The following is a 25,924-nucleotide window of genomic DNA, read 5'->3' on the forward strand; positions in this document are numbered from 1 at the left end:
TGCTGCCCCAGGGTCATGCCTCACCCCCCCACCGACGTGCCCCACGCTTGGGCTGCTCAGGGAAAATGCCTCGTCAGCAGAATGGCAGGGCAGGGCCTGGGCTGCTCCTCCTGCCACCTCCACCTGCCCATCCCTCTGGCAGTGCTGCTCCGAGGGGACAGGGCTCGGAGCTGCTCCAACAGAGCATCGCCCCTGGGAGCTCATCCTGGAAAGAAAGGCTTCCTTCCTGGCACTGCTGGCCCAGTCAGCCCCACACCCGACTGTCCCTAAGGACAGGAGCTTTGCTCCAGCCTGGGTGAGCGGGAGATCCTGCAGGGCCCTGGGTATTCTGGATGGTTAATGAGATTCCTGAGTTACTGCAGCCAAAAGCTTTGGGAAGGGGATTGAACCTCTGAGCCCGTGTCAGAGATCAAGACAAGATCCCCCACACTGCTCACAGGGATCATGTATCTCCCCCTAGCACCAGGCTGGGCTGCCAGGATGCAGCTACATCTGTGCCCATCCCTACCCAGATGCTGTGGCCCCAGCAGAGATGGGGCAGGAGCTACAGGGAGGGAGGCTGGAGCTCCCTGGGGCAATGCCAAGCCCTGCCCAGGGTGCAGAGCAGAGAAGGTGCCCACCCCTCACTTGACAGGTGACCAGAGGATCAAAGCAATCCCACGAGAGGCAGCTGCCCACAGCTTCCTTCCCAAGGAGAGGGTGGATGTGTCCCCTCCACATCTGCCACGGGTGGCCAGTGTGGCTGGCTCAGGTGAGAAATGGCACTTGCCCTGGCAAACATAGCCTGGTGTGGGCTGAAACTCCACTGTTTCATTTCTCCAGCTGACCCAGGGACGGGGGGAGCGTGGGGTTGCTCAGCTCCTTCTGCTCCCTGCCCCGACTGTGCTGCGAACCCCTGTCTGAGGGCAGAAGTGAAAGGGTTTGCTGGGGTCAGGGGCCCTTTCACAGCTGCTGTTCTTCCCTCCGACTTGAAGGGTGCCAAGCTCCCTTCCAGGGTGCCACCACCCCTTCCAGGGTGTTGAGCTCCCAGGACAGCCCCATCCGGCCCCTTCACAAGAGCCCTTCATGCCAGAGGCTGTAATCCTGCTGAGCTGCTCTGGCACTTGCCAGAGGGAGCAGCAGCGAGCACGGAGAGGGTCTTCCTTCCCCAACTCCATTTGCACTCGGAAACTTTCCAAAATAGCTATTCCGGGCTAATTATTCCACTCTGGAAGTGGATTAAGCTAAAGCGGAAAAAGGCACTCTTATTCTGGAATATGAGCATCCGCACAGGGGCCTCTGCTCAAACAGTTGCTTTGGAAGAGCTATTTTGGTGAAGTACCAAGTATAAAAAGCCCCCAGATGACCTCTCCTCCTCGGGCATTGCTGCCCAGCGTCTTCCCAAAGGCACGTGGCACAACGAGTTCTGTCCCTCCCAGAGTCATAACTCATGGGAAGATTGGGCACTGCTTGTTTAAGACGGACAGAGGAGCTGCAAGAGGGTCCCCAACCCCTTTCCTCCCCCTCTGGGAGGCAGTCCCTACCTGGCAGGCAGGTGCAGTCGTAGGTGGTGTCCCCGATCTGGCGGCAGGTGCCCCCGTTCTGGCAGGGCGAGGGGTTGCAGGGCACGTAGGGGTGCTCGCAGTTCTGCCCGGTGTACGCCGGCTTGCAGGAGCACTGGTAGGTGCCCACCTCGTTGGTGCAGCTGCCCCCGTTCTTGCAGACGGGCGGGGAGATGTTGCACTCGTTGACGTCCTGCTTGCAGTTGGCGCCGTGGAAGCCGGCGGTGCAGCGGCAGATGTAGTGGGCTTCGAAGGGCACGCACTGGCCCCCGTTGGCACAGGGGTTGGAGGCGCAGGGGTCGGCCTGCTGGCAGGTTTTGCCTGGGGAGGGCAGGGAGGGAGGATGAGGATGCAAGTTGCAGCTCAGGGTCTGTGTGGCAGCGACCAGCACTGGGTTGCAGGCTGGATCCGGGACCCCCTCACCTCAGCCCCTCCATTAACACCGTGCAGGAGGGTCGCAGCTCCCCCAGCCTGGACCCTCCTAAACTCCAACCTGAGTGTGCAGACCACCCTCCCTATCTCTCCCCCAGAACCAAAGGAAGCCAAAACCACAGGCATCTCTCCAACCACAGGGCTATTCCAGGAGCAGCCCCTACCACAGGCCATCCCTCTGCCCCCGGCCGGGTCCCCACACCACAGAGCGACAGCCCTCACCTGACCACCCCGGCGGGCAGCGGCACTTGTACTCGCTGAGCGTCAGCAGGTCGCAGGTGCCCCCGTTCCGGCAGGGGTTGCTGAGGCAGACGTTGTCGCGGGGCGTCAGGCACAGCTCGTCGGTGAAGCCCAGGCGGCAGGCGCAGGTGTAATCCACGGTGCTGCCGCGCACCACCGCGGTGCAGGTGCCGGCGTTCTTGCAGGGGGAGCTCAGGCAGGGGTTGGGCAGCTGGCACCGCTCGCCCACGTAGGCACCGCTACACCTGGCAGGGGCGAGACACGCTGTCAGCGGGATCGCCCCGAGGGGACGGGGGGGCACCCGTGCGAGGCCCAGGGACCGGCCCAACCCCGCCCCGCATCCCGGCACAGCACACCGGGCTTGGCGGTGGCGGGGCTCTGCCCTGGCTGCTCTGGGCTGGGAAGAGGAAGATGAAAGCGGTGCTGGCAGCAAAGGCGTCCCCCACGGAGGGGCCTGCGCCGACTTGCACAACCGCAGCCGCGGCGCTGACGTCCCACGTCTCATGGCAGGGAGAGTTCTGCCTCCCCTCTCCTCACTGAAGAGGAAGCTGAGGCACAAGGGACACATGGTGGAACCAGGAGGAGCATCCCCACATCTGCACCCACAGACCCCAACGGAGAGGTGAATCCATGGGGCCAGGCAGCAAGGGGACATCCCTGCACCCACTTTTATCCTCCCTCTATCCTAAATCACTCAAACGTGATCAAACAGGGATTCAGCATTGGCTGGCAACAGGTGGGACATGATTCTGCTCCTCACAACCAGCTGAGAGCTTCTCCAAAGCCAAATCCCGCGTTAGGAGGGATGAGCTGCCCTGGCTGCTGCGTCCCTCTGTGTAGGGGCCCTGAGAAAAGACCCCCCGATGACACCACCAGCTCCACCATCTGTCACTGTTGGCCAACAGGGCTGCAGCAACTGCCTGGTGCAGGACTGGGCCTGGCAACAGGGACATGCCCCAAGGGCAAATCCCACCAGCCGTCCCAGTGGGGCTGGCAGGACCACACAGAGAGGGGAAGGTGTCCCTTGGGAAAGGGAAGATGGAGCAAAGCTGACATGGAAAGATCCCAGGAATGAGACACAAACCCTCCCACACAGCACCTCTTGTATCACATCTGCAACACACTGATGCTACCACACATTTTGTCCCCAGCCAGCCCTGCTCACTTTACACTTGCTTCCACAAGGGATGTTCTGCCCTGGCTGGGCTGTGCCAGGCAGCTGTGCCAAGTACAGCATGGGAGGAACTGTCCCACACCACGATGGCAATACCACCACGGCAGCACAGGGAACACCAGGCTCAGCTCATGCTCTGCTAGCAGAGGCCTTGAGAGCAGAAATAAATCTGGGATCCTGCATGCACGGCCATGAGGCACGGGTAAGGTAACCCCTGCTGGAGGTGATGGGTGGGGAAGGTGACAGCACCTGGGCACTGGGGGACTGCGGTCCCCGCTGTGCTTTGGTGGGCTGGGGCTCAGGGCACCACGTGCTGACACCTGTTGCCATCAGAGCTGGTGGGATGCTGCATTCCCGAGCCTCGTGCGCAGCCTCCAAGGCTCACGCGGCAGGGGGGCGAGCAGGGGGGTCCTGGGTAGCACTGCAGGGCACAGCATTGACCTGCAACCCCCCAAAACACAAATGTGGGGCTCCTCCAGTGAAGCACAGCCCACAAACCCCCACCCTCAGGCACCCCAGCCCGGAGCCACCACTCTTTGCCGCGCCGTGCCGGCGGCACGACCACGTTTTTGCCCCCGCTCCCCCTCTCTTCTTCCCTACTTTCCCCCCCCCCTTTTTCTTTTTTTTTTTCTTTTTTTTTTTTTTTTAACCCAATTCTGATTTCATTGTTGGGGATTGTGTGAGAATTTGTCAGGATTCGGAGACATTTTGAGTTAATGAGACGGCATTATCCAGGCCAAATGAAAAAGAAAATGTGTATAATAATAAATCAGGGCATCTGCTCGGCACACAAAGGGCGGCGGGGAGCAGGTGTGCATCCTAATGAGGCAGAGCAGCTGCCGGCGCCCGCGGACGATGCCCGGCTCGCCGGCGGCTCCGAGCCCGGGGCGCCTCGACCGCGGGGCGACGGCGCTTCTGGGTGGCTGAGCCACGGCCCCGAGCGAGGGAATGCAGAGGTTGGGGCCGTGGCTGCCTGAGAGGGCTCTTTGTGCGGGGCCCGGGCGAGCGGCACAGGCACGACGCCGGCAAACCGCTCGGGTGTGCAGTCATCTGTTAAAATCTCCGCTCCCCCCCTCCCCGCACCACACACGCTTTTTTTCTTAAAACAATCCTCCGGGCTCTCTCGCGGCGGCTGGCGGACAAGGGGAGCGTCACGGGATTCTCCAACGGGAGAAAAAGGCGGAAAAAAAAAATTCTTTCTTAGTCAAAAAAAAAAAAAGAGAAAAAAAAATTGGATGGTGGACAAAGAGCTGCGATGGCAGCGCGGGAACAGCCACGGTGGTGCCACTGTGGGCAGCCGGGAGCGGGAGACGATGCTCCGGGACCAGGAGGTGATGTTCTGCATCCCGGGACAAGGCAGGCGGCCAGCAGGGCTATCTCTGGGATTGGGGTTCCTGCGCCGTGAGGTCAGGGAGAGGGGCACGCAGCCCAACACCCTCCCACCCAATTAGTTTTCGGACCGTTTCCAATTTCAGCGCAGGCGAGCGAGCGGGTGGTTTGAGCTCAGGGATGGGACGTCGGAGCAGAGCCCAGTCCAAATTTGGGCATGGCTATTAGCCAGGAGGTTAATTAGCGATTGGAGGAAGAATTCTGAGGGGCAGGGAAGTCCCTGCCTGAAGGCACAGGGAGGTTGGGGTCACTGGCAGTGCCTGGGTTGGGGACTAACCCACGCCTGGCTGGGCTGCCCAGGTGCTTTCCAGGCTTTTGCTTCAGGAAACCCCTCAAGATGCATGGAGTTGGTAGATTATTTTTAAATTAATTTCTATTTGTTTGCCTTAAGAGCTGATTTATGGCCGCAATCAGCTCCAGAAGTGAGGAGGGTGCGGCAGACGGCAGGGAAGGGTTTGACATGGAAGGGCTGAGCTGAGCGATGGGTACACATGGACCAAGGAGGACCAGGGCATGCTCATGCTCCACATTTCTCCTCCTAGAAAAGGGGGTATTTCCAGCAACTCTTCAGAAAACAAGCAATACAGCACGGGCACCCTTAAAATCCAGCAGTCACTGCTATAACCCATGGAGCAGTTGGCGTCATGCAGTGCGGGGCTGTGCAACACAGACCCCCTGGGGATGCCTGGTGATTCCTGAATCACAGTTTCAGCCTCACATACCCACTGCACACACCAGCCCCCAGCTCAGGGAGCCCTCTCAAATCCTTCCACATTTCTTAATCACCTCAGCTTCTTTTCCAAAGCAGCGCCCAGGACATTCTCTTCCCTCACACTTCCACACTGCTGCCGCATCATCTGTAGATGTTCCTGCACAGACCAATGCTATTCCTGCCCACGTCTGCAACAGCAAGTCTGAGATGAGGCAGGGAAGAGCACATTCCCGGCTGTGGACAAAGCCACAGGATGAATTGCATTGTTCCCTTCCCTCACAAGTCCTGGAGCTCACTCACAGACAGAGACTCTGGAGCTGCTCTGGAGCTGCATTTCAAAGCCCAGCGACCACAGCGACTTTAGAGAGTCCTGGCTGCAGAGGGAAGCCTGGAGACAAGTCTCGCATGCAAAGCAAGAGATCAAAAACCAGGTGAAGAATCAGGACAGTCCAAGATGTAGTTATTTTTCAACTTTCCCAGGTCTGGAAAGGCCGGATTCGGCAGAGTCAGGTTCAGCTCCCAGCTGTGCTGCAACCTCATCATGCGTCCACCTACTTCTCCAGGGACTAAAAACCTCTCCTAAAGCTCAGCTCAGGGAGCTTAGCTTTATTTTCTGTAAAAAAACACACCAGGAGGTGGTGGTGTCAGGGCTTCCAGCTGAGCAGACGTGGAGGATGCGAGGTCCCCGCGGGCTCAGCCAGGTGAACATCACCCTGTGGTTTTTCCTTCGGCATTTCCCAAGCAAGGGTTACCCAAACCAAACCCCAAGCAGCTTATAGAGATTAGCATATGAGACATTAAAGCTATGCTTTAATTATAAATATATGTGTTGGCAGAGGACAGGGCGGGTGCTCCAGGATCAAAACAGCTCAGAAGGGCCATTAGAAAGTAGCTTCGAGGCGGTGAAATGTGGCCAAGCTCCCCAGGGTCCTGAGGAGCTTCTGTGAAACCCCCAGAGAGGCCAGTGTGGTCACACTCCCAGCTCCATGTGTGACGTACACCCTGTTCCCAAACCAGGCAGGAATGGCTAAAAATACCGGTGTCTCTCCCTCCCCCGAGCGCAGCTGAGAACCGTTTCCGTTGACTCATTAACCTGCTGAAGAGGCATCAAACACTCCGGCCGGGACCCACCCCGATGGAGGGTGACGGAATCCCGATCCCAGGGATGGCCAAGCCCTGCTCCAACGCATGACGATCCCTCTCCCAGCACCATTTCAGCACATCGAGCAAGTCATGGCAGACTGACTCACAACTCTACACTTCTGGGGTGTTTTCCACCAAGGGACAAGCACCAGACAGGAGAGGGGACAGCAGTCAGTCCCCATCCCTGTGGACGGGATGTTGCACATGGTCCTTGCAGGGGTGAACACACTGATTTACAACTCCTGAAAGTCTGGGGCTGCCGTCCATCCTGGTGGCTTTTTGTTTCAGGGCAGGTCAGGCAGAGGCTGGGGGCTGGATTCCCACAACTCTGGGCTGGGATGTGTCTTCCCCCTCCACGCTGGCCCAGAGTGAGCACCCGTGTGAGGGGGAGGCGCATTAATAATGCACCGCGCTGCCGACCCATAAATCTCCAGCATGATTCATGGCCAGTGTGAAGGGTGATGGAGAAGGCCTTGTCCAAGGTCAGACAGCAAGTCCCGGGGGACAGCCTGGGAACGGGAACAGCGGCCCCAAATTCCCACCCTGCTCCCAGCACCGAGCCCAGGCCAAATCTGGGTCTGCTCAGCACGAGCACGTGCATTTGTTGTGTCTGCTGCACATCCTTAAGGAGTTACAACCAGTGGTCCAACGCTGCAGCTATTCCAGCAGGGCTCCAGGAGAGCTCGGCAGATTGGATAATCAAAAGCATGAATGAGTTGCGGGGGTGTATCAGAACCTGTGAGCTCTGCTGCCAAGCCACTGTCCCAGCTCTGCTCTACCTGTCTGCTTGCCCAGCTGTGATGACTCCCAGCACCCCCCCATCCCACTGCAGTGCTGGCAGAGCTGGGGTGCCCATCCCAGTCCCCCCCATCCCATGGCTGTTGTGCTGGGCTCTCCCTGTGTGTGGCTCCGCGCTCCACCAGCCCTTTGTTCGCTCTGTCCCCGCTCGCGGCGCACAAGGCTTTTCCTCCAACCCACCAGCAACAGGTTTTGTCCCTCCGCAGCAATGCGGGCACTGAAAGCATCCCGAGGCAGATGTTTCTGCGACCTCTGACCCAAGACTAATGTTTTCCTTTCTGTGCTAAGCTGCCATCTGCCACGGCCGGCACAGATGACACCCAGGCGCTCCTGCAGCCCACCCCGCCCCGGCACGGCTCCCGCATGGCGGCACAGGGGCTTTGTTCAAATTTGGGATGTGTCAGCCCTGCACAAGCACAGCCTGGGGGCTGGGGGGTGTTTCAGAGGTGCTGGGTGCACGGGGAATGCCCTGGATGTGAGGGCTCAGCCTGCACCACCCCGCAGCTCACGACACCCACTGCTCTCCTGTCCAGTCCCAGCGCGTCCTCCCAAGGGACCCCGACACCGTGGCAGGGCTGGAGGTAAAACCCACCTCAGGCTTACGATGCACAAAATAAGCCATCAAGCAAAATGGAAACCAGGTGTAAGCTGGAGCACGTCCACTGGACATGTAAGAGCTGTCTCCTATCCCAATCCCATCAGGGGCCAGCCCCACATTGTGGGAGGGGCTAGTGGGGAGCCCCATTCCGGCCCCTGGCCCCGCATCCAGGCTGCCTCTTATCTGCTCTGCTATCACATAACCTCTTCCTCACCCTCATCTGCTGGAAGCATAAACGGCCATGGTTGTTTTCCCCAAAGTATGAGCAGCGTGGGAAAGCTGAGCAGGGGAGGCTCGGGTCTTTCCTCAAGCCCCATTTTAGGAGTACTTGAGACTAATGGGGCAGCAGCACACCCAGGTGGTGGGTGTGGGGTCTCCCACCATGAGGGGCAGCCCCCACCCTGACAGGCTGGGTTGGGGGGATCCATGATCTCTGCTCCATGGTACCTGTGGCTCGGAACAGCATCTCAGATGAGCCACTAGTCCCTGTGAGAGCCACCCCGGTGCAGAGGAGGTTCAGGAACCATGACCATGACCTTGCTTGGTGCAGAGGGTCCCCACCAAGGGACCATCACACCCCCAGAACCCTCTGCACCAACAAATGCATGGCATGACCAGCAGATGCCTGTGCCAGTGTGGTCTGGAGCCAGCGGAGTGAATCAAGCGGCCAAACGTGATCAGGACACTCAGATTTCTCATGTTTGCTGGCAACAGCTGAGGGAAGGAGAAACAACCTGCAGGAGAGTCTCCCTTAGCTGCACGACAGCCCACAGCCCCTGCAGGCTGCTCCCAGCTGCAGAGCAGTGACACAACCCTATCCTGCTGTCCCCAAACCTCTCGGGGTAACCGTCATCCTCGGGCTGACAGGGAACCACAACTGCCTGCTCCACACCTTCCCCTGCACCCCAGCAGCTGCAGACCGTGGGTGATAGGGAAGCCTGCTTTCCATCAGCCAGCCACACACAGGAGTCACCTTTCCAGTTGTGCCAGTGGCTTCCTGCCTACCACAGCCTGGAAGCAACAGTCCAGCTTTCTCCTGAAGTTACACCCTTCCCCCTAAGACACGTTTGCTCACTGCCAGCCCAGGGATCCCTGATCTGCCCTGGCTCCAATCCGAGCAGAGAAAGGGCCAGTGCTTGGGGATATGTCTCCATGTCCCTGAGAGAACAGACATGCTTCTTACTCCATCTTATTCCATTGCCTCCCCAAGAACCCCTCCCATGCTGCACGGAGCAACAGGTGTGTACTACTGTCTACAGGAGGGCTTCCCAGCGGCATCAGCCTGCCTTGGAAACACCCTGCTGAGCACAAGAGCACACTCTGGAGCCAGGGAAAGGTCTGGAAAATGGTCCTGCTGGAAAAGCAGAGCTCAGCACCCTGCTCTCTGCTCCCACCTCTCACTCAACTCCTGGCCTGGCACCGCCACTCTGCTCAGGTGGCATGATACACCTGGAGCCAGCAGAAGGAAACGGGAGCAGGGAGACAAGGAACATTTTGGACTCTGCCCTGACCTCCCTGGGGCATGTGGGGCTGTGGATGCACCCTCTGCCCTGGCAGCCAGGGGCTGGGGGCTGCTCGAGCCCCCTCCAGCAGCAGGCACGGCCGGGCTCACTGCGCCTCACCTGCAGCTTCGCTCTGTGGTTTCTGGCACACGTGGCCGTTAAGAAACCAAAAGCTTTGCCACAGCTCCCAGGAGAGCCAAGGCGTGAAGGCAGAGCTGCCCAGCTCCCCTCACCCATGTGGGGCACCCCGACTGGGTGATGCACCCCAAAGCTCCCCCGGCGCCGGCACGGCCCCACAGAAACCTCCAGCAGCCGTGACGCAGCTCCCAGCACCAAAACCCAGCACGAGACCAAACTGGTGGTTTTTTAAGAAGTCCCATCCAGGCCCTGCTTTATTAAACACTCTGGGACACCAGCCTGGGAAAAAAGCAGAGTTTCACACAGGTAGGTGGTTGGCAAAGCAGCAGGTTACTCCAAGTGACATCAGGTTAATAAAGCAGGAGCAGATCTCCACTCTTGTTTAATTAAAAAAGCAAACTGCAATCCCAAGTCTTTGATGTGTTTTTTTTTTTCTTGTTCCATTTCATTTTTGACCTAGCCCAAGCCATCTAATTGAGATTTTAAGATCCAGACTTTCATCTGGAGAGAAACTAAAGGAATTCCCAAACCTGGATACGCTCATGGACAGGAGTGGGGAAAAACAGTGCTACAGCCCAGTTCCTCCTACAAGCTTGAAGAGAGAGGGAAAAAAATGGCTTTGTTTCTTAAGCAGACATTAGTCAGGATAGTTTGGGAATCAAAGTTCCCATTGTAATGAAAAACAATATAATCCCATTACTAAGCAGAGTGGCCAGGCTATTCACCGGGTGGTAACTGGCTACCTGGGAAGGAGCTGCCTTTCAATGGAGCTTCATTCACAATAAACATGAAAGATGTCGAAGGAAGAGCCCAAGACAAAACTCGCCCTCATTCCCACCCTCAACAATGGCTGCTATGAAATATTTGTTTTCCCCAGTTGATGTTTTTTATATCCTCTCCCGGTGTAAAGCTGCACGGCCCCATTGTTTGTGGGAGCTCGGCTCACTCCGCTCATCCCAGCCCCTGCTCCTTCTCTTGGAGGAGCCCATTTACGGGGTGACCATGAAGGATGTGCTTCCAGCAGAGGATCCCCAGGGAACACAGCCCGGGCTGAGGCCAGCACATGATCCCACCACCCACCCACGGGACAGGGGTGGCTTTCCTGGGGCAGGTTCTCCAACAAGTGTCGATGGTGCCCAGTGTGCCCATCAAACACCAGTATGGCACCCAGCTCTTTTCCTCCTCTGCTGGGACCTCTGGCATCTGAGAGCACTCCCTGCAACTGCTCCCTGCTCTGGTTTCTCATTTGTAAACTTCTCCCCTTTGAAAACACTTCATTCTTTGAGCCAGCAGAAGGAAAAGTCAGAATTTGGGGGAGGTGAGGAATTTCCACCTCCCCAGGCTGCCCGCCAGCCCAGCACTGCTGGTGCCCAGGGCCACTCTCCCTTCCCTATCCCTTTTGGGGTAAATGCCCATTTTCCCCCACTTTGGACCCAGTGCTGTCCACACTTGCTGCCTGTGCAGGGTGAATTCACAGTGCTGTGCTCCCAGAGCTCTGGCACTGGTGTCACACCTCTCTAAGGAAATGATGAACTCTCTTTTTTTCCCCTTTCCCCCTCGAACCAAGTCTTGGTTAAACACCGCGCAGCCCGAGAGCCAAATATGGAAAACTCCCACGCGTGACCCCACCATCCCACTCTTCTAATCCCGAACATAAAACCTACGATTAGGATCTGAACAGCCACCAAAAGTTTAAACAAGCTAAATTTAGCTCCAATATTTATAAACAAAGAGGAGAGGGGGGTTTAGCAGAGCACACGGGTGTCCCTGCGGCACAAACCCAACCGAAAGCCAGAGAAATTCCTGCCGGGGATGTTTCAGTGAGATGGGGAGTGGGCAAAGGTGGCAATGGCCAGACAGTGACGGATCCAGCTCCCCCCCCAAGCTCATGGTCACAAAGCTGCTGGTTTCCCCTTGCAAGCAAAGCTCCCAAAAATTGTTACGAGCAACAAAACCCTTGCCCACTAGGAAACCATGTGCTGAGGGATGTAAAGCATCACTGAGCAGACGGGTATCAGCTCCCGGGATCTGTATCCCAGGATTTCTGTTGCCGCTGAGTTTAACCAAGGAAACGGCGAGGGAGGGAGGGAAGACTCTGCCTCCGACACCTTTTGCCGGCAGAAATCCCTGTGTCAACATGACGCCCTCGCCGAGGGAGCAGGGACAATGGTGGCGGCTCTGCCCTCCGGCCGCAGCCTGCATTCCTGCCCCCCTCCCCTGGAAACCCCCCTTTTGTGGGGAGCAGCAGGCCCTGTGAAAGGGCCGTCTGTCGCCCTGCCTTTTGACTTGGAGGTCTGTGTCTAACATTTTAATAGGGGCTGGGGGCCAGGGAGAGGCCCCCCCCTCCTCCTGGGCTGCTCCCCCGCGGGGTCACTCTCCCAGCCCGCCCCAAAGTCGGGCAGCGGGTGTGAGGGCGGGAACTGGGAGCTGATGGTGTGGCACATCCCACTGTGGACAGCCACATTCCTCCACCTGCTCAAGAGGAGCCATCCGATGGGTTAACCACCCACGAGTGCCTTCGGGGGGGTGTCCTTCCGATCCCCCGTGCAAGGATGCACTGGTGGGGTGGGAACACTGGGGCACGATCTCCTCCATGGCTGCTCATCAACAGCAGAAAATTTCCATCTTAAAATAAACCACTGGACACTCACAAATGCTCAACCCCCAGGCAGTGATGCCAGCAGGGAGAGTGTGGTCCTGGGGTTCCATCACCCTGCTGACACCAGCTCTCTCAGCAAGGGGGCATGGGACAGAGCAGCTGACAAAGCCAAGAGTCCCAGTGCCAAAGGCTCCTTTCCGTGCTTCTCTCGGGGACAGCTGTGGCAGACACAGGTAGTGCCACATCACACCAGGAGCCACAGGGGAGGATCAGGAAGAACTGGCAGCTGGACACAAGGCTCAGCCCTCGCAACAGCCAGGGACTGATCCTGCACAGCTCAGGAGGTCCAAGCAAACCTGGCACTGCCAATCTCAGCTACACTGACTTCAGATCAAGCTCAAAGCAACAGGCTGCCCAGCCCATGGGTGCCCCTCCAGCACCCAGCCCTCCCACCCCACCCCACCACCGGGCCACTTGCCTGCAGGGTGCCCCTTCTATTAAATAAGGGCAATGTTATAGCATCATTAAAACTTAATAAATCCATTTCCCATATAAATACCATTAAATTCAGATTTTGGGGAAGGGAATTAGGGTGAAAACTTGTTAAAAGAAAATGACTCCTGCGCAAATAAATTTTTGCAACTTGACTGAGCATGAAAGTTTCCCATTAAAATGCAGCTCGGCTCCCTTTGCTGGAAATGTGCAAGAGCCTAATAACCAGGGCCTAAACATTAACTGTTTAACTGGCTTTTCCAATATTAACTCCAGGCTGCCATGGGGGGAAGGGGAGGACGTGACGGGTGAAAGCTTAAAGCAGACATTAATTACTGCTGTGCCAGGGAGGCACACCCCGAGCGCGCACCGCTCGCTTCTCACCACCACCCTGTCCCAGGCCACATGGGGGGAGGCTGGGGCTGTTCTGAGCAGGGCCAGGAGTTGGACTCAGTGATCCTTGTGGGTCCTTTCCAACTCAGGATGTTCTGTGATTCTATGATTCCCAACAGACACCAAAGTTGGACACGGCAGAAACCCCACTGCATGAAAAGGAGCGGGCACGATTGCTGCCCCATCAGCTGATGGCCATTGTAGGTCCCTTCCAACTGTAAATATTCTATTCTGGGGGGCAGAGCTCTCCATATGGCCCAGCCAAACATCTCCCCCCCATCCCCAACACCTCACCCAGGCTTTACTCCTGTCTCTCTCACACCAAGCACCACATTTACCAATGGGAAACACAATCATCAGCAGGTTGCCCAGAGAAGCTGTGGCTGCCCCATCGCTGGAAGTGTCCAAGGCCAGGTGGATGGGGCTTAGAGCAACCTGGCCTAGTGAAAAAGGTCCTTGCCCATGGCAGGGAGTTGGAACAAGATGGTCTTTGAGGTCCCTTCCAACCCAAACCATTCCACAATTCTCACCTAATTCACCTCCCTGAACCAGGATGCAGCTGGCAGGCTGTGCTTCTCCTTCTTGCACTGAGAGGTTTTGATGTTCAAGTAACCAACTGCAAATGGAGGGAAACTGAGGCACTAAGCACACCTTGCTGGAGGTATGTAGGAACCCCAACCCCCTCCCATAAAGCAGACCCCTGCCCATGGGGTACCTGCCAGCATGAGGGGGTGAGAGGAGAGGACCTGACCCACAGGACAAGCACTAGAGCTGTAGACAGAGATGCTGCAACGAGTCTGGGTGCTACCACACTCTGAGGAAGGCAGAGTCTACACATGGGTGTGCAGGTGTGAACAGGCACCTTCACCCCTGGCCAGATGGTCACCTGGAAGCAGCACTGAGCTGCTCCACCAGCAGGAGCCAGATGTTAAACACTGGGGTGTTACCAGCTGGGCATCTCTAACTGTCCTGGGGCTCTCCAGGCAGGCAGATGGGAGCTGCCATGGGGTTTGGTGTCACTGAGACACAGCAGGTGCTGCCAAGACATCCCAACATTGCACACAACAGACGTGCAAAGAGAGTTGTGATATGAAATCCAACGGAGCTTCCAAAGCCCTTCAGCCCCCAACTCTGTGACCCTGATCAGACCCTGAGAATGCCAGGGGTGCCAAGGGACGGCCTGACCCTTACACCTCTCTGCTCCTGGGTGCCTCCACATCCAGATACCCAGGAATCAAGGATGCAACATTCCCCCTCAACACCAGAGCAGCATTTCTATGCTTATTCCAGATCTTTGGCTGATGCCAGTAGCTGCAGTTTTACCCCACACCAAAGTGTGAGCACAGTCCTGGGCTGGTGAGCACCCAACACAACACCAAGGGCTTACAGTCTCTGAGATGGGAGTAACACCAACCTGCTGCTGCTAGCACCTCTCCGGGCCAACCCCAAGGAGCCCAGCACTGCAGGATGGTGCCCTTCCAGGACAGATGGTCTGGGAAAGCTGAGATGCCTTCTCCCCACAGCAAATCCTGGGCTCTTAAGGGTACCATGCAGCAAGACAGCATCAGGGATTGGCAGGATTTGGGCACAGCTGCTGGGCTGAGTGGCTGCAGCACAATCCTTCAGGCACTGGGGCTCAGCACCATGTGCCAAGGGCTTCTAATGAGATAAAAACACCATTCAAGAAGCATCTGGAATCACCCCAAACCATCACCTCTCTGGCCTGATGGACTTTCTAACCCTGGACCCCAAAGCAAAGAGCTGCAGGAACAGCCCAGGACCAGCCTGGGGAGCAGTGAGTGAGCAGCCTAAGTCCCCATGGTGCTGCCTCATCCCAGGTGGCAGCAGGAGCTGGGCAGTCCTCAGGGATGACTGGACACAGCCTGAGTGGAGCAGGTGGACCCTGAACACCTTTTTGGCTGCTGAGATGGAGGCAGGATTCAACTGAGATCCCACCGCAGGCCTGATTTCCAAGACAGAGAGGTTCTTCCACTCCACAGCCCCAATACATGGTCTAAAACCTTCACCTGGAGTTTGGCAGCATGTTAACCACAGAGAAGTCTCCATCCAGATCCAGAGTGTACCAGCTCTCCCTGACTGCACCCCGAGGCTACTCCCTCGTTAAACACACTGATGCTCTATAAATTTCACATTCCACTCATGTACACACGCCGTTACCACTTGGGACACCTACCAACACGAGCAAAAACCAGGCTCACCACACCTCCAGGCCTGGAAAAAGCAGGTTAATTTCCAAACAATGTTATTTTAAAACTTGCTAACTGCTTCCTGATTATGTTGTCCGAGCCCTTAATTGGTGCATAGCCTGGTCTTGCAGTGACTTATACGTGTCACCCTCATGCTACATACAATAAACCATAACAGCCTGGGAGGTGAGGCCAGGGATGCAGAATCAGCTGGAACAAATGGACGTGTTGTGGCTGCCAGCAGGGAGGAAGACAGCGAGTTGGGGGGTTCAGGTGGAACAGATTTTGGTGGATTAAAACATACCCCATACAACAAAGTGAGAGACCTCCAGAAGCTGCCCACGGAGCAGAGCCCCGTGCACTGCATCACATCATGAAGATTGAAGATGACCCTGCTCATTGCAGGGGGGCTGGACCAGGTGACCTTTAAATGTCCCTTCCAAGGCAAGCTGCTCTGGGGTCACACATCTAACAGCTGTGAGTAAACAGCAGGAAGCAGCCCCTCTGATGTCTGGTGATGATGGCCACCGTGAGCACTGCATCCCCCCTGCATCCCTGAGCAAATTTATCCCAGCAGGCAGCACCCCATCTCTCCTACTCATCTCTGTGCTGCAGGGACTGCTGAGGGAGCCACTGAGACATCTCTTGAACGTGACCCACGCTGGCCACGCAGTACAACCCTCTGCCCATCCCAACCATCCAAGCCATGAGAAAAATCAAGCGAAAAACCTCAGCTCAAGCAATAAAATCCCGAGGCAAGTGAACAGGAGAGAGTAGGACCACCTGAGACAACTGATAGCCATCGAGACACCTTGCAGAGAGGAGAGGTGTAAACAGATTCTTTTCTAAAAGAGCTAAAATCCCTGCTGCTGTCCCAATGACCTCACCAGCTGGGCTTCTCAGCTAAGTTTCTTTTCCACTGGAATTCACAACAGGTGACACTTATGTATTTTTAATCTCCCCTCTTACCCATTTCCACCTTGTTCTTTCCGAGAATGAGATCAGACTTGAAAGAGCCACCAAGAGTTCTCAACATGGCTGAATCACTGCTCCTCTAGTTCTTTAAGGGCTTCCTCTGGTTGATTGTTCAACACTCCACCCTCTTCCTCTCCAGCACCGAGACTGCATTTTTTCTTTGTTATTATTTCATGGAAATAACGTTGGGTTAAAGCACATGAGAAAAACCAAACCAGAAGGAAACTTCCGCCCTTTACAATGAGATAACAATGACTGAGCAGTTGAATAACTTGAAGGGTACAGAGACTTGCGGGGCTCACATCACTCCTCTGCCTTCCTGGTTGTCTCCTGAAAGAGTTTTGAGCTAAAATAATCATCTCTTCCCGCTATGGTCCCCCTTTGAATATTTCTTCCCGTGTTTCTGGCCCGCTGCCCGTGGAAGCTGGTGGTGGCAACGGGCACCAGCTCAGGAGCCATTGCCCTGGCTGAACTACAACACCACACTGATTCATAAACAGAGGAAGTACTTTAGCAAACCGACTTTTCCCCCTTTTCAGCACAAACCTAGTGATTAATTTAACTTATTCCTTCCCTTTGCCGTCTCATTTGCTTCTCTGGGCAAGAGGATGACAACCCAGGCACAGCTCCTCTGACTTTAATGATGAGAGGCTGGAAACTCAGCCCTCTTTCATTCCATCTGCTTTTAACTAGCGGAGCAAGGGAGGTCCTGGGAATAAATGTCACATGGCACAGCGAGCTAAAATCAGCCCGACTCATTTGCAGGGATGCCAGTCAAAACTAGAGTTATCCAACAGTCTAATTAGGAGCTATCACTAGAAGTCAAAACTGCCTCTTGGAAAAACCTTCTCATTTTGTCTGGGAAAATGCCTTAGCCAAAGGCAAGTGTCTTTTCTGGAATGCCACAGCTCCCCAGTGCCACGAAACCTCACGTCAAACCCCACAGCAGCCACCAGCTCCAGACCGGACCTTTTAAAGCTCCAGCTCTGGGACAGAAACACCCCGTGCCTTCAGCTGGGGTTTGTGCAAGACACAGGAAACTCTGCTGCTGCTACTCTTCCAGCACTGGAAGACCCGGACAACCCTGCCAAGATGGAAAACAGCTCCAAAGCAGCTTAATTAGGGCGCTTCTGTCGCGAGCCCTCCAGCCGATCCAACGCTCAGTCCCCTCCATTCAGTCAAAGCCCTGCGTGCCCCGCACTGCCTGGCAAAGGGACAAGCAAGATAAGGCACCTGGAGCTTTACAAACCACCCCTGTAAAATACTAGAGGCAGAGAAAGCTCCTTGTCTCACACCGGCGATCCCCTTTCCGTAACAGGGCTGATAACCCGGGTTTGGAGTTATCAGAGTCGTCTCCACGTAACCCAACGAGCTCTGTCCCGCCACAAGCACTGGGACACTCATCCACTGGAGTAGCGTCTCCCTCGTACGCTATTTATTTCACTCCACTTTCTAATTGGATTTGTGGGGGCAGCACAATGGGGCTTTATGGCCAAACTTTGTTAAGTGCCAGGCCGAGCAGAGATGTGGCCAGCAGCCAAAATGGTGCATTTCACGCAGGCGCCAAAGGGCAGTGCCAAGCTTTTCTGCGTCTGGTATCTGTGCTCTTGGCTCTGCTTTGTTTAAGGAGCTTGGAAGCAAAACTCCTCGTAAAGAGATATTCAAACAAGTGAAAAACCAGGGTTTTGCGAGTTGCTATCAGATAACTTGGGAAGTTGCACCTCCTCTAGCCTGGCTGTACCTCTAATATCTACCCCCATCGCCCTGCACAGGACAGGAGCTTTAACACACCGAGCACACACACCTTGGGCTCCTGCAAAAATAACTCATACACAGTCACGAAGCCAAGAGAGAGGCAATTATTCACAGCCAGCAAGCAAGAAGTTGTATAAAGTTAACTTTTTCTCTTAAAAAATCCCCACCCCAAGCCCACTTCGGCGGCTTCTCCAAATAGAGCTCGCACACATCAGATCTAATTAGATTCCATCACCATCTGCACATGAAATGTAAATCAGGAGTTGCAGAGACTTAAGGAAAAAAGGAAAGAATGACCACAAGGAAAAGGAGGGGTGTAAGGTTGGGGAGGGGGTGGAGGGTTGGGCATTCTGGGAAGCCATACATGATTAGTCACACAGCATTAATCTGCCTCCCTTAACAATAGCTGCCGAATTTCGACCGAATCCCAGCTGTCGCTCTTTGAATGAAAGAAAACAAGATTTAGAGCGTCAAGCGTTGGTAAGGGCTTCTGTGCAAAAAAAAGTGGCGTGCATTCATTAGTGGCTCACAAAGGGACCCAGCCTTTGTCCATTAAATTGCTCATGTGCCTGATTGATTTGCTGATTTATTTGCACCAAAGGGTTGGGGGGCTCAGCTTGGAGAAGGGGGCGGGAGGTGCCCGGCTACTGGGCAGAGTAACGGCACCCAGGCGGATTTGCAAAAAAGCAACACACATTGTCAAGGGAAACTGCCATTCAACAGGTTGGGATTGGAAATGCCTTCAGGTTCCTCCGCCGAGGACTTCCTATCTGGAAATATGGGGTGGGTGGGAACGTCTCCCTGCCTGCTCTCAGCTCGGGCCACGTTCAACAGGCAGAGGGGAAATCTGGCCGGAAAACAGAGCCTTGCCCATTCACATTTCTTTTATGGAATACTTTTTAAAAGGGAGCTGGAGTCTTATTCATTTCTCTTGGTTATTGTTCCCTGGGAGCCTGGAGTGAATCGGCCATCGCTGCGGTGGGTCGGTTGGTCCTTCAAAGAGTCCCAACGCTTTACACATCCGTTTCCCCACAATCAGCTTGGAGAAAGCCCCGGCCTGGGTGCCAGGTCCCGCCAGGAACACCAGGCTAGACCACAGCTTGGCACCAGCGCTGGCGGGGCTGCAGGAGGAGGTGGCCCTGCTCCCCTGGGGATGGACGTGGACATCATTGGGGCAGCTCCAGCAGCCAGAGCCACGCCATGAAACCTCTCTTGAGTGTTTATTGGAGATGTACTGGTCACCCCACAAACTGCAAGGGGCTGAAAGGCAATGCTTCAGGGCCAGGAGGGAGTAGCTGGAAGACAGACAGACAGACAGCCTCCCTCCACGCCCGACGGTCCAACAAGCGCCACAGGCTGGCCCTACCTCCTGCTCCATCAGCAGGGCAGTCTGCATAGGTTAACACCAGCAAAACATGGCCCTTTGCCCATGTTTTTCCACCCAGCTAGGAACAAAGCCCAATCCTGCCAAACTCGCGGTGACTCCTACACAAGCAGGTTATTCTTGCCACTCAAGGAAAGAAAATGCATCTTGCCCTATTAAATCCAGAGCCTTCAAAGCAAAGTCAACATGCATGTCAATACTTTGGTCGGGGGAGATGAAAATCCTCTGGCTCCTCCATACTTACTGGCACACCTCCGTCCCGTTGGGAAAAGTTTCACACTTGCCCCCGTTGAGGCAGGATTCGGCGAGCTGCGTGCACCGTAAACCTGCAAACAGAGGGACAGCGTTAGCCACAGCACAGGTCCTGGGTGGCAGCAGTCACCCAGACTGGGGACGGGCTTGCTGAGACCCCCAGAGCGCCCTGCACCTGTGCAGCCTGGTGAGGTGGGGGTACAGCACCCAGCAGCCCCCACCCGCAGGGTGATGGGGGTAGGCAGGGACCGCGTGGCCTCAACTCTGAGAGGCTCGCCTAAAAATAAACTCAGGGTGGGCTCGAGGGTAGGCTGTGCCTGCTCCTCCAGCAGGAGGACTGACAGAGCGAAACCCCAGATTAGGCCCTTGAGTGACAAATGCCATTTGGGAAAAACCATCTGCCCCAGGGCCCATGAGTTACCACGAACTCGGTAACGAAATGAGTCGCCCGTCATAACTTGCTGTGAGTACAGGTTTCATTGTCTGGCCCTCAGAGTCAAATTCTGCAGAGTTACCACAGCAACTCGCTGAAAGTACCAGAATCGCTTCCGATTTCCACCCCGGCTCGCTCTTCCCCTTCTCTGCCCCGCTCGCTCTTCACGGTAACTGGTTCTGTGACACGCGTGTGCAGCCGGGGCAGTTTCACATTGAGCCATTTCAGCTTTGCACTGTCACCACCACAACCAAAACCGTGCCCTGGATGGGCACCGAGCCCACGCACCCCAGGAACACCCCGCCGGGGCTCTGGCCCCAGCCCCACGTGTCCCCGTGGGGTGTTGGGGACCACTCCGGTCAGGCACAACTTCCTGCAAACTTTGCCTCCGAGGGCTGCCAGCTACGTTGTGGGATGAGGGCAGCCCCGCTGCCTCCACTCCCCAAAACCCTCCCAGGGCTCGCCGGAGCAGGCTGCTAGCTCGGCCCCGGGACGTGGGGAGCACCGCAGGGCTCCGGCCCCTCTGTCCCGCAGCGCCGTCCGCTTTTGGGGCTCTTTTTCCCGGCCCCAAACCCGCCACCCCCGACGGTCTCGCAGCGCTTTGCGGCGAAGCTCCCGGTCCCGCCCCGGGAGGGGGGAGCTACAGGGGGGGGGCCCCGGGGGGCCTCGACTGACTTTCAAGAAACAGGAAACCGAGAAAAATTTGCAAAACGGTCAAAAGCTCTCGCAGAACAACAGCAGGAGCGCCCTAACCCCGCGCGCCCCTCCGCCGGGCCGAGCCCCGGTTCTCCGGCGCCCCCCGGTACCGAGCTCCGCTCCCCCGACGGCAGCGAGCGCCGCTCCCCGCGGCAGCCCCCGGCACCGAGCTCCGGTTCGCGGCGGCCCCGGGCGCCTCCTTCGGGGGGCACCGAGCCCCGGGCGCCTCCTTCGGGGCACCGAGCCCCGGCCGCCGCCGCGAGGCTCAGCCCCGCTCCCCCCCACGGTTCCGGCCGCGGCTCCCCCGGCGCCGCCGAGCTCCAGCCACCCCCGCGGGGCTCAGCCCCTCGGTCCCTCCACGGTGCCGGCCCCGCTTCTCCCGGCGGCGCCGAGCTCCGGTCCTCCCGCAAGAGCCGAGCGCGGTCCCCGCGCATCCCGCGGTACCGAGCCCCGGTTCCCACGAGGAGCCGCGTCCCGGACCCCCCCACCGAGAGCGCCGCGCTCCGATCCCGCCGCAGCAGCCAAGTCCCGGTTCCCACGGGAATCTCCCGGCCCGGACCCCCCGGCGGCGCCGTGCTCCGGTGCCCGCCGTGCCCCGCCGTGCCCGGGGCTCCCGCCGCGCCCGGCCCCGCTCCCGGCAAACTTCCTGCGGGGCGGCCGGTGCGGGGCCCGCCTCGGCGGCGGCCCTCACCTCGCGTCAGGGCGGGCAGCAGGAGCACCAGGAGGCCGGGCGCCAGGAGCCGCTCCATCCCGCTCTGCTCCCGCCGCTCACAGCCGCATAGATCCGCGGGGCCTCGGCCGAGCCGAGCCGAGCCGAGCCGAGCCGGTGCGGGTGCGGGTCCGCGCCGCCCCGCCGGGAGCCCCAAACACAGCGCGCCCGAGCGCAGCGACTCCGAACGCGGCGCCTCCCGCGGCTGCTCAGCCCCGGCGGGCCGGGCCGGGCGGCGGGGGGCGGGACGGGACGGTGCGGGGCGGGCCGGGCGCGGCGGGACGGGAGGGGATGGGACGGCACGGGCGAGACGCTCCTCCCTGCCCAGCCTCGGGGGCCGCCGCTGGGACCCCCCCTTCCCGCCACCGAGGATCGCGGAGTGGGACGGGAGCGGGGCTGGGGGGTCCGCGCGGCCCCCGTGGGCAGCCCGGGGATAGCCCCTTCCTTCCATACAGGCACCAGGCACCTCCAGTGCAGACCCCTGTATGCGGCCACCAGACACCCCTGATGCCGCCAGCGGATACCCCTGGTGCAGACCCCCCCGGGCAACTCTGGACACCCACGGTGCAACCCCCCGTGTAATCCCTTCAAGCCCGCGATTCAGCCCCAGCACAGCATTCCGATGAGCAGAGCCCCAGAGCAGCCTCGGGCACCTCCATGCAGATTCCCCCAAGCAGCCTTCACACAGTTCCAGTGCAGCCCCTGGACATCCCCAGTTCAGCTCTCACCCCACCCTCGATGCAGCTGTCCCCATAATCCCAGTGCAGTTCCCCCATGGTCCCAGTGAAGCCCCTGCACAGCCCCCCAGTACAGCCCCCCCAGCCCCTGCACAGCCCCTGGGGCCAGAGTGCCCACTCAGTGACCACAGGAGCACCCAGGTCCCCACGGCGTGTCCGAGCAGGGGCTCTGGGCACCCAAAGCATGGGACACACGGGAATGGGGGTGTTTGTTTGTACCAGGGGACCAGGGCTTGGGCTGAGCATCGCCTGGGGGTCATAGGGTCCTGCACTGGGAAGCAGGGGGTGGGATTCACCTTCTGACCTGCAGCAGGACGCAGGTGCACACAGGTACACAGAGCCATTTCCCACCCATCTTCCTGATCCGTGCAGGCAGCGTGCACGGAGCTGGGTCGGATGTTGTTTGTTTTGTGCTGTGAACTCATGAACTCGCAGGCAGAGCCTGGCCAGCCCCATGCACCGCATCCACAAATAAACAAACACACTGGGAGAAGCAGGGAAGCCAAACCCAGAGGCAGCCCCACAACCCCCAGATGTGTGCAGGCATCCTGTGCGTGCAGCAGTGCCAGGGGGGGCCTCTGTGCCCTCATCCCTGTGCCCCCAGAGCCCTGCTCCTGCCCCAGCTGTCTCTGTGCTGCAGTCAAGATTGCAAACCAAGCAACTTGTTCTAGGGCATGGGAATGTCCCACCTGAAATCCAGCCAGGCACTGAGCCCAGGACAGGTTGAAGCCCTTAACCTGTTTGTGGGTATTACCCACAAGCTGTGGCTGCAGGAGGGTGCTCAGGGCTCTTCCCAGAGAGCACTGCCAACAGAAATAGCCTGTGTGACTGATGCTTCCTCACAGGGTTGTGGGAGCCAACCCTGCTCAGCGAGGCCGTGGTGCCTGCAACAGTGGGGAGCAAAAACTTGGAGCACAGAGAATTAAAGCTGGGGTACCAGCTGAACCAGGCACAGGGGTATCAACATCCCACTGGACTCCTGGGTCTCCCACTGAGATCCTCTGAGCTGCTGGAGGCCATGGCTCTTTTACAGCTCCCAAACAGGGGGACGTGGAGGGATGGCTGCCAGCCTTTGGCTGAAAGCTTGGGAAAGAGGAAGAGGAGGGAGGGTCAACAAGGGGTTAACGGGAAGGAGGTGACATGGTGGTCATCTGTGTCTCTCATCACAGGGCACCTCTCCACCAGCCCCCCAGGCTCATCCCATCCCATGCCAGCCCCGCTGTTATCCCACTGCTTCCTGCTGTAAACTATTTCCAGAGCAAGTGTGAAACAATTAAACAAACCGAAGGGCAGAGTCTGCTCAGCAGATCAAAGGCGCGAGCCCTGCAGCGGTACCTCGCTCCCGCGGCTCCCTCCTTCCCTGCTCCTCCTCACTTGGGCTCTAAAACAGTGCCCTGACCCAGGCTGGGAAGTGGGGATTCTGTGTGGAGCATGGTGCCACTTGGGATTTGGGTGCCACTGGAAGCTCGAGAGCTGTTTGAAACCCGAAGTTGTCCCAGGGAGATGCTGCTTGGCTCACTCCAGACATGTCACTTGGCTCACTCCGTCACAGTAGAGAAGGGACAAGGCTGGGCCTTTGATGTGTTTCAAGAACAAATAAAGAGATGTAAAGGACAGGGGGCTGTAATGTCCCTTCTCCTACTGTCGTTTTCTACCCTTGGCAGGGAATAATGGAATTATGCAGTGGTTTGAGCTGGAACAGACCTTAAAGCTCATCCAGTTCCCTGCCATGGGCAGGGACACCTTTCACTAGACCAGGTTGCTCAAAGCCCTGTCCAACCTGGCCTTGGACACTTCCAGGAAGTGAATGTCCCTCTGTTTTATCCTCCCTGCAGACATGAGTAGGGTGGCAGCAGCTGGACAGCAGGATGTGGCCCCTGCCCCCACCCTGGCTGTGCCACCATGACTGTGGCACCATTTTCAGCCTCACTGGGAGATGAGGCAGCAGCGAGGACAGCCTGAGGCTTCCTCCCTTGGGGCATCCTTGGAGATGGAGACTTTGCTGTCTTTCTCCATCTTCTCCCTTTCTCCTTCCCCATCGGAGCCCAGGGAGCAGGGAGCATCTCAGCTCTACCTGCCTGGAAATACTGGCTGTAGCTTTGCCCGGGCTTGTTCCCCATGTGCAGAAAGCACCACATGTTCAGCTCAGCTGTGCTCTAGGCTTGATCCCTGAAACTGGGGAGAGATCCTCCTGCCCCACTAGATTATCATGGGCATGCCTGGGGACATGGGGCTGTTGGGGTCCCTGCCATGCCTGTGTCACGTGGGGATGGAGAGGTGGTGATGCTGGTGGACACGCAGCGTGGCGGGATGTGGTGGCAGGACCATGTGGAAGGATAACTGTGTGTCCCAGGCACCGGCTGCTCTTGGAGTGCTGGACCCCCACGGGCCTGGGGCTGAAAGAGCACGTGGGAAGCCATGAGCGAGCCCTGGCCCTGGTTTTCCTCCGTGGCTGGGAGGGTCTGTGTGTCCAGGGACACGGCTGTGGATAAACACAGACAGACCCGGGCGTGCGGCTGCGCAGCCGCGTCGCCTCATCCCCTGAGCACAGAAGGTCAAATACATCTATTTATTGCCATCACCCGGGGGCTCTGTGACCCTGCAGTGCTGGGGCTCTGCTTGGGGGAAGGCTTTGCCCTGGGGGAGGTAAAAGGGTCCTCTGTGGTTTTCCATGAACGTCTCGGCTTCAGGATGACTCCTCCAGCCAGGCGCTGCTGTGAGATATCCAGCCTTAATCTGGTTCCATCCTTCTCCTGGTACTGGGTGATCTGGAGCAAAATCCTTGCAGGGAAACTCCTCAAGTTTCCTTCTCCCGGACACCTCCTCCAGAGACTCCTACCAAGAAAAGTTAAAAAGGGAGGAAGGCAGAAGTCAGCGCTCAGCATAAATCTTTTTGCAATAAGAGGTGGATAAGACATAAATCCAAAGAAACTTTTTTACTCTGAGTGGTCTTCAGGGGTTAAAAATAATGGGATTTTAGGTCCTTTTAAAAATAGCGTTTGTGAAAGGCTTTAATAGAAACCTTGGCAACTGTCCATGTGATTAGTGATTTAAAAACATGAAACCTCCACACATGTTTAAAAGTTTTAATAAGTTAAAATTAAATGAGTGAAACTCTGGGAATATTTTTTTGTTACTGCAAGCTAAGAAAATTATGTCCGTTAAGCAAAACTTAATACAAATATAAACAGGTAATGCACATCTGTAAATTATTTTCATGTCTCCAGGGGCTGGAAAAAAACCTAAGTGAGACCAGCATTCTTATATATATTTTGCCTTGACAGCTCAGGAAAAAATTTGCCAAAAACCAGAGTTAGAGCACTGGGCTGGCGTGGGAAAGTTGGTTTAGTGAGAAATTTGCCCGAGGCTATTTAAATAAAAACAGGCGTTTTTTTTTTAATGGCAAATGCCTGTTAAATACAACCAACGCGGCTTCCAATCGCCTGAGTAACTTGTGTGCCTATTCCTTCTTGACACTTTCATCTCTTTATCATCACAATCAATATTTTGCTCTTATACCTTCAGTGCAATAAAAATAAGACTGATAAGGCAGACATCAAACTGGATCTCTCCTGCTTTCCCCGCCATGCTTGGCTTGGCATTGCTCTGCCACCTGGGTTTTGGA

General features: G+C 57.0%; 1 protein-coding gene across 1 annotated transcript in view; it reads right to left on the minus strand.

The window, feature by feature from the left end:
• The window catches only part of NOTCH1 (notch receptor 1), a 43,708-nt gene extending 22,030 nt beyond the window's left edge, over positions 1–21,678 (minus strand). Inside the window, exons 1-4 of the mRNA XM_032708503.1 lie at positions 21,545–21,678; positions 19,717–19,798; positions 2,196–2,458; positions 1,524–1,862 (exon numbers count right to left, since the gene is read on the minus strand). Coding sequence (XP_032564394.1) covers positions 1,524–1,862; positions 2,196–2,458; positions 19,717–19,798; positions 21,545–21,602 — 742 coding nt within the window. The 5' untranslated portion in view covers positions 21,603–21,678. The remainder of the gene's footprint in view (positions 1–1,523; positions 1,863–2,195; positions 2,459–19,716; positions 19,799–21,544) is intronic.
• Between the last annotated feature and the right edge of the window lie 4,246 nt (positions 21,679–25,924).

The sequence above is a fragment of the Chiroxiphia lanceolata genome, chromosome 21 (assembly GCF_009829145.1).
Source record: "Chiroxiphia lanceolata isolate bChiLan1 chromosome 21, bChiLan1.pri, whole genome shotgun sequence".
Taxonomy (NCBI): Eukaryota; Metazoa; Chordata; class Aves; order Passeriformes; family Pipridae; genus Chiroxiphia; species Chiroxiphia lanceolata.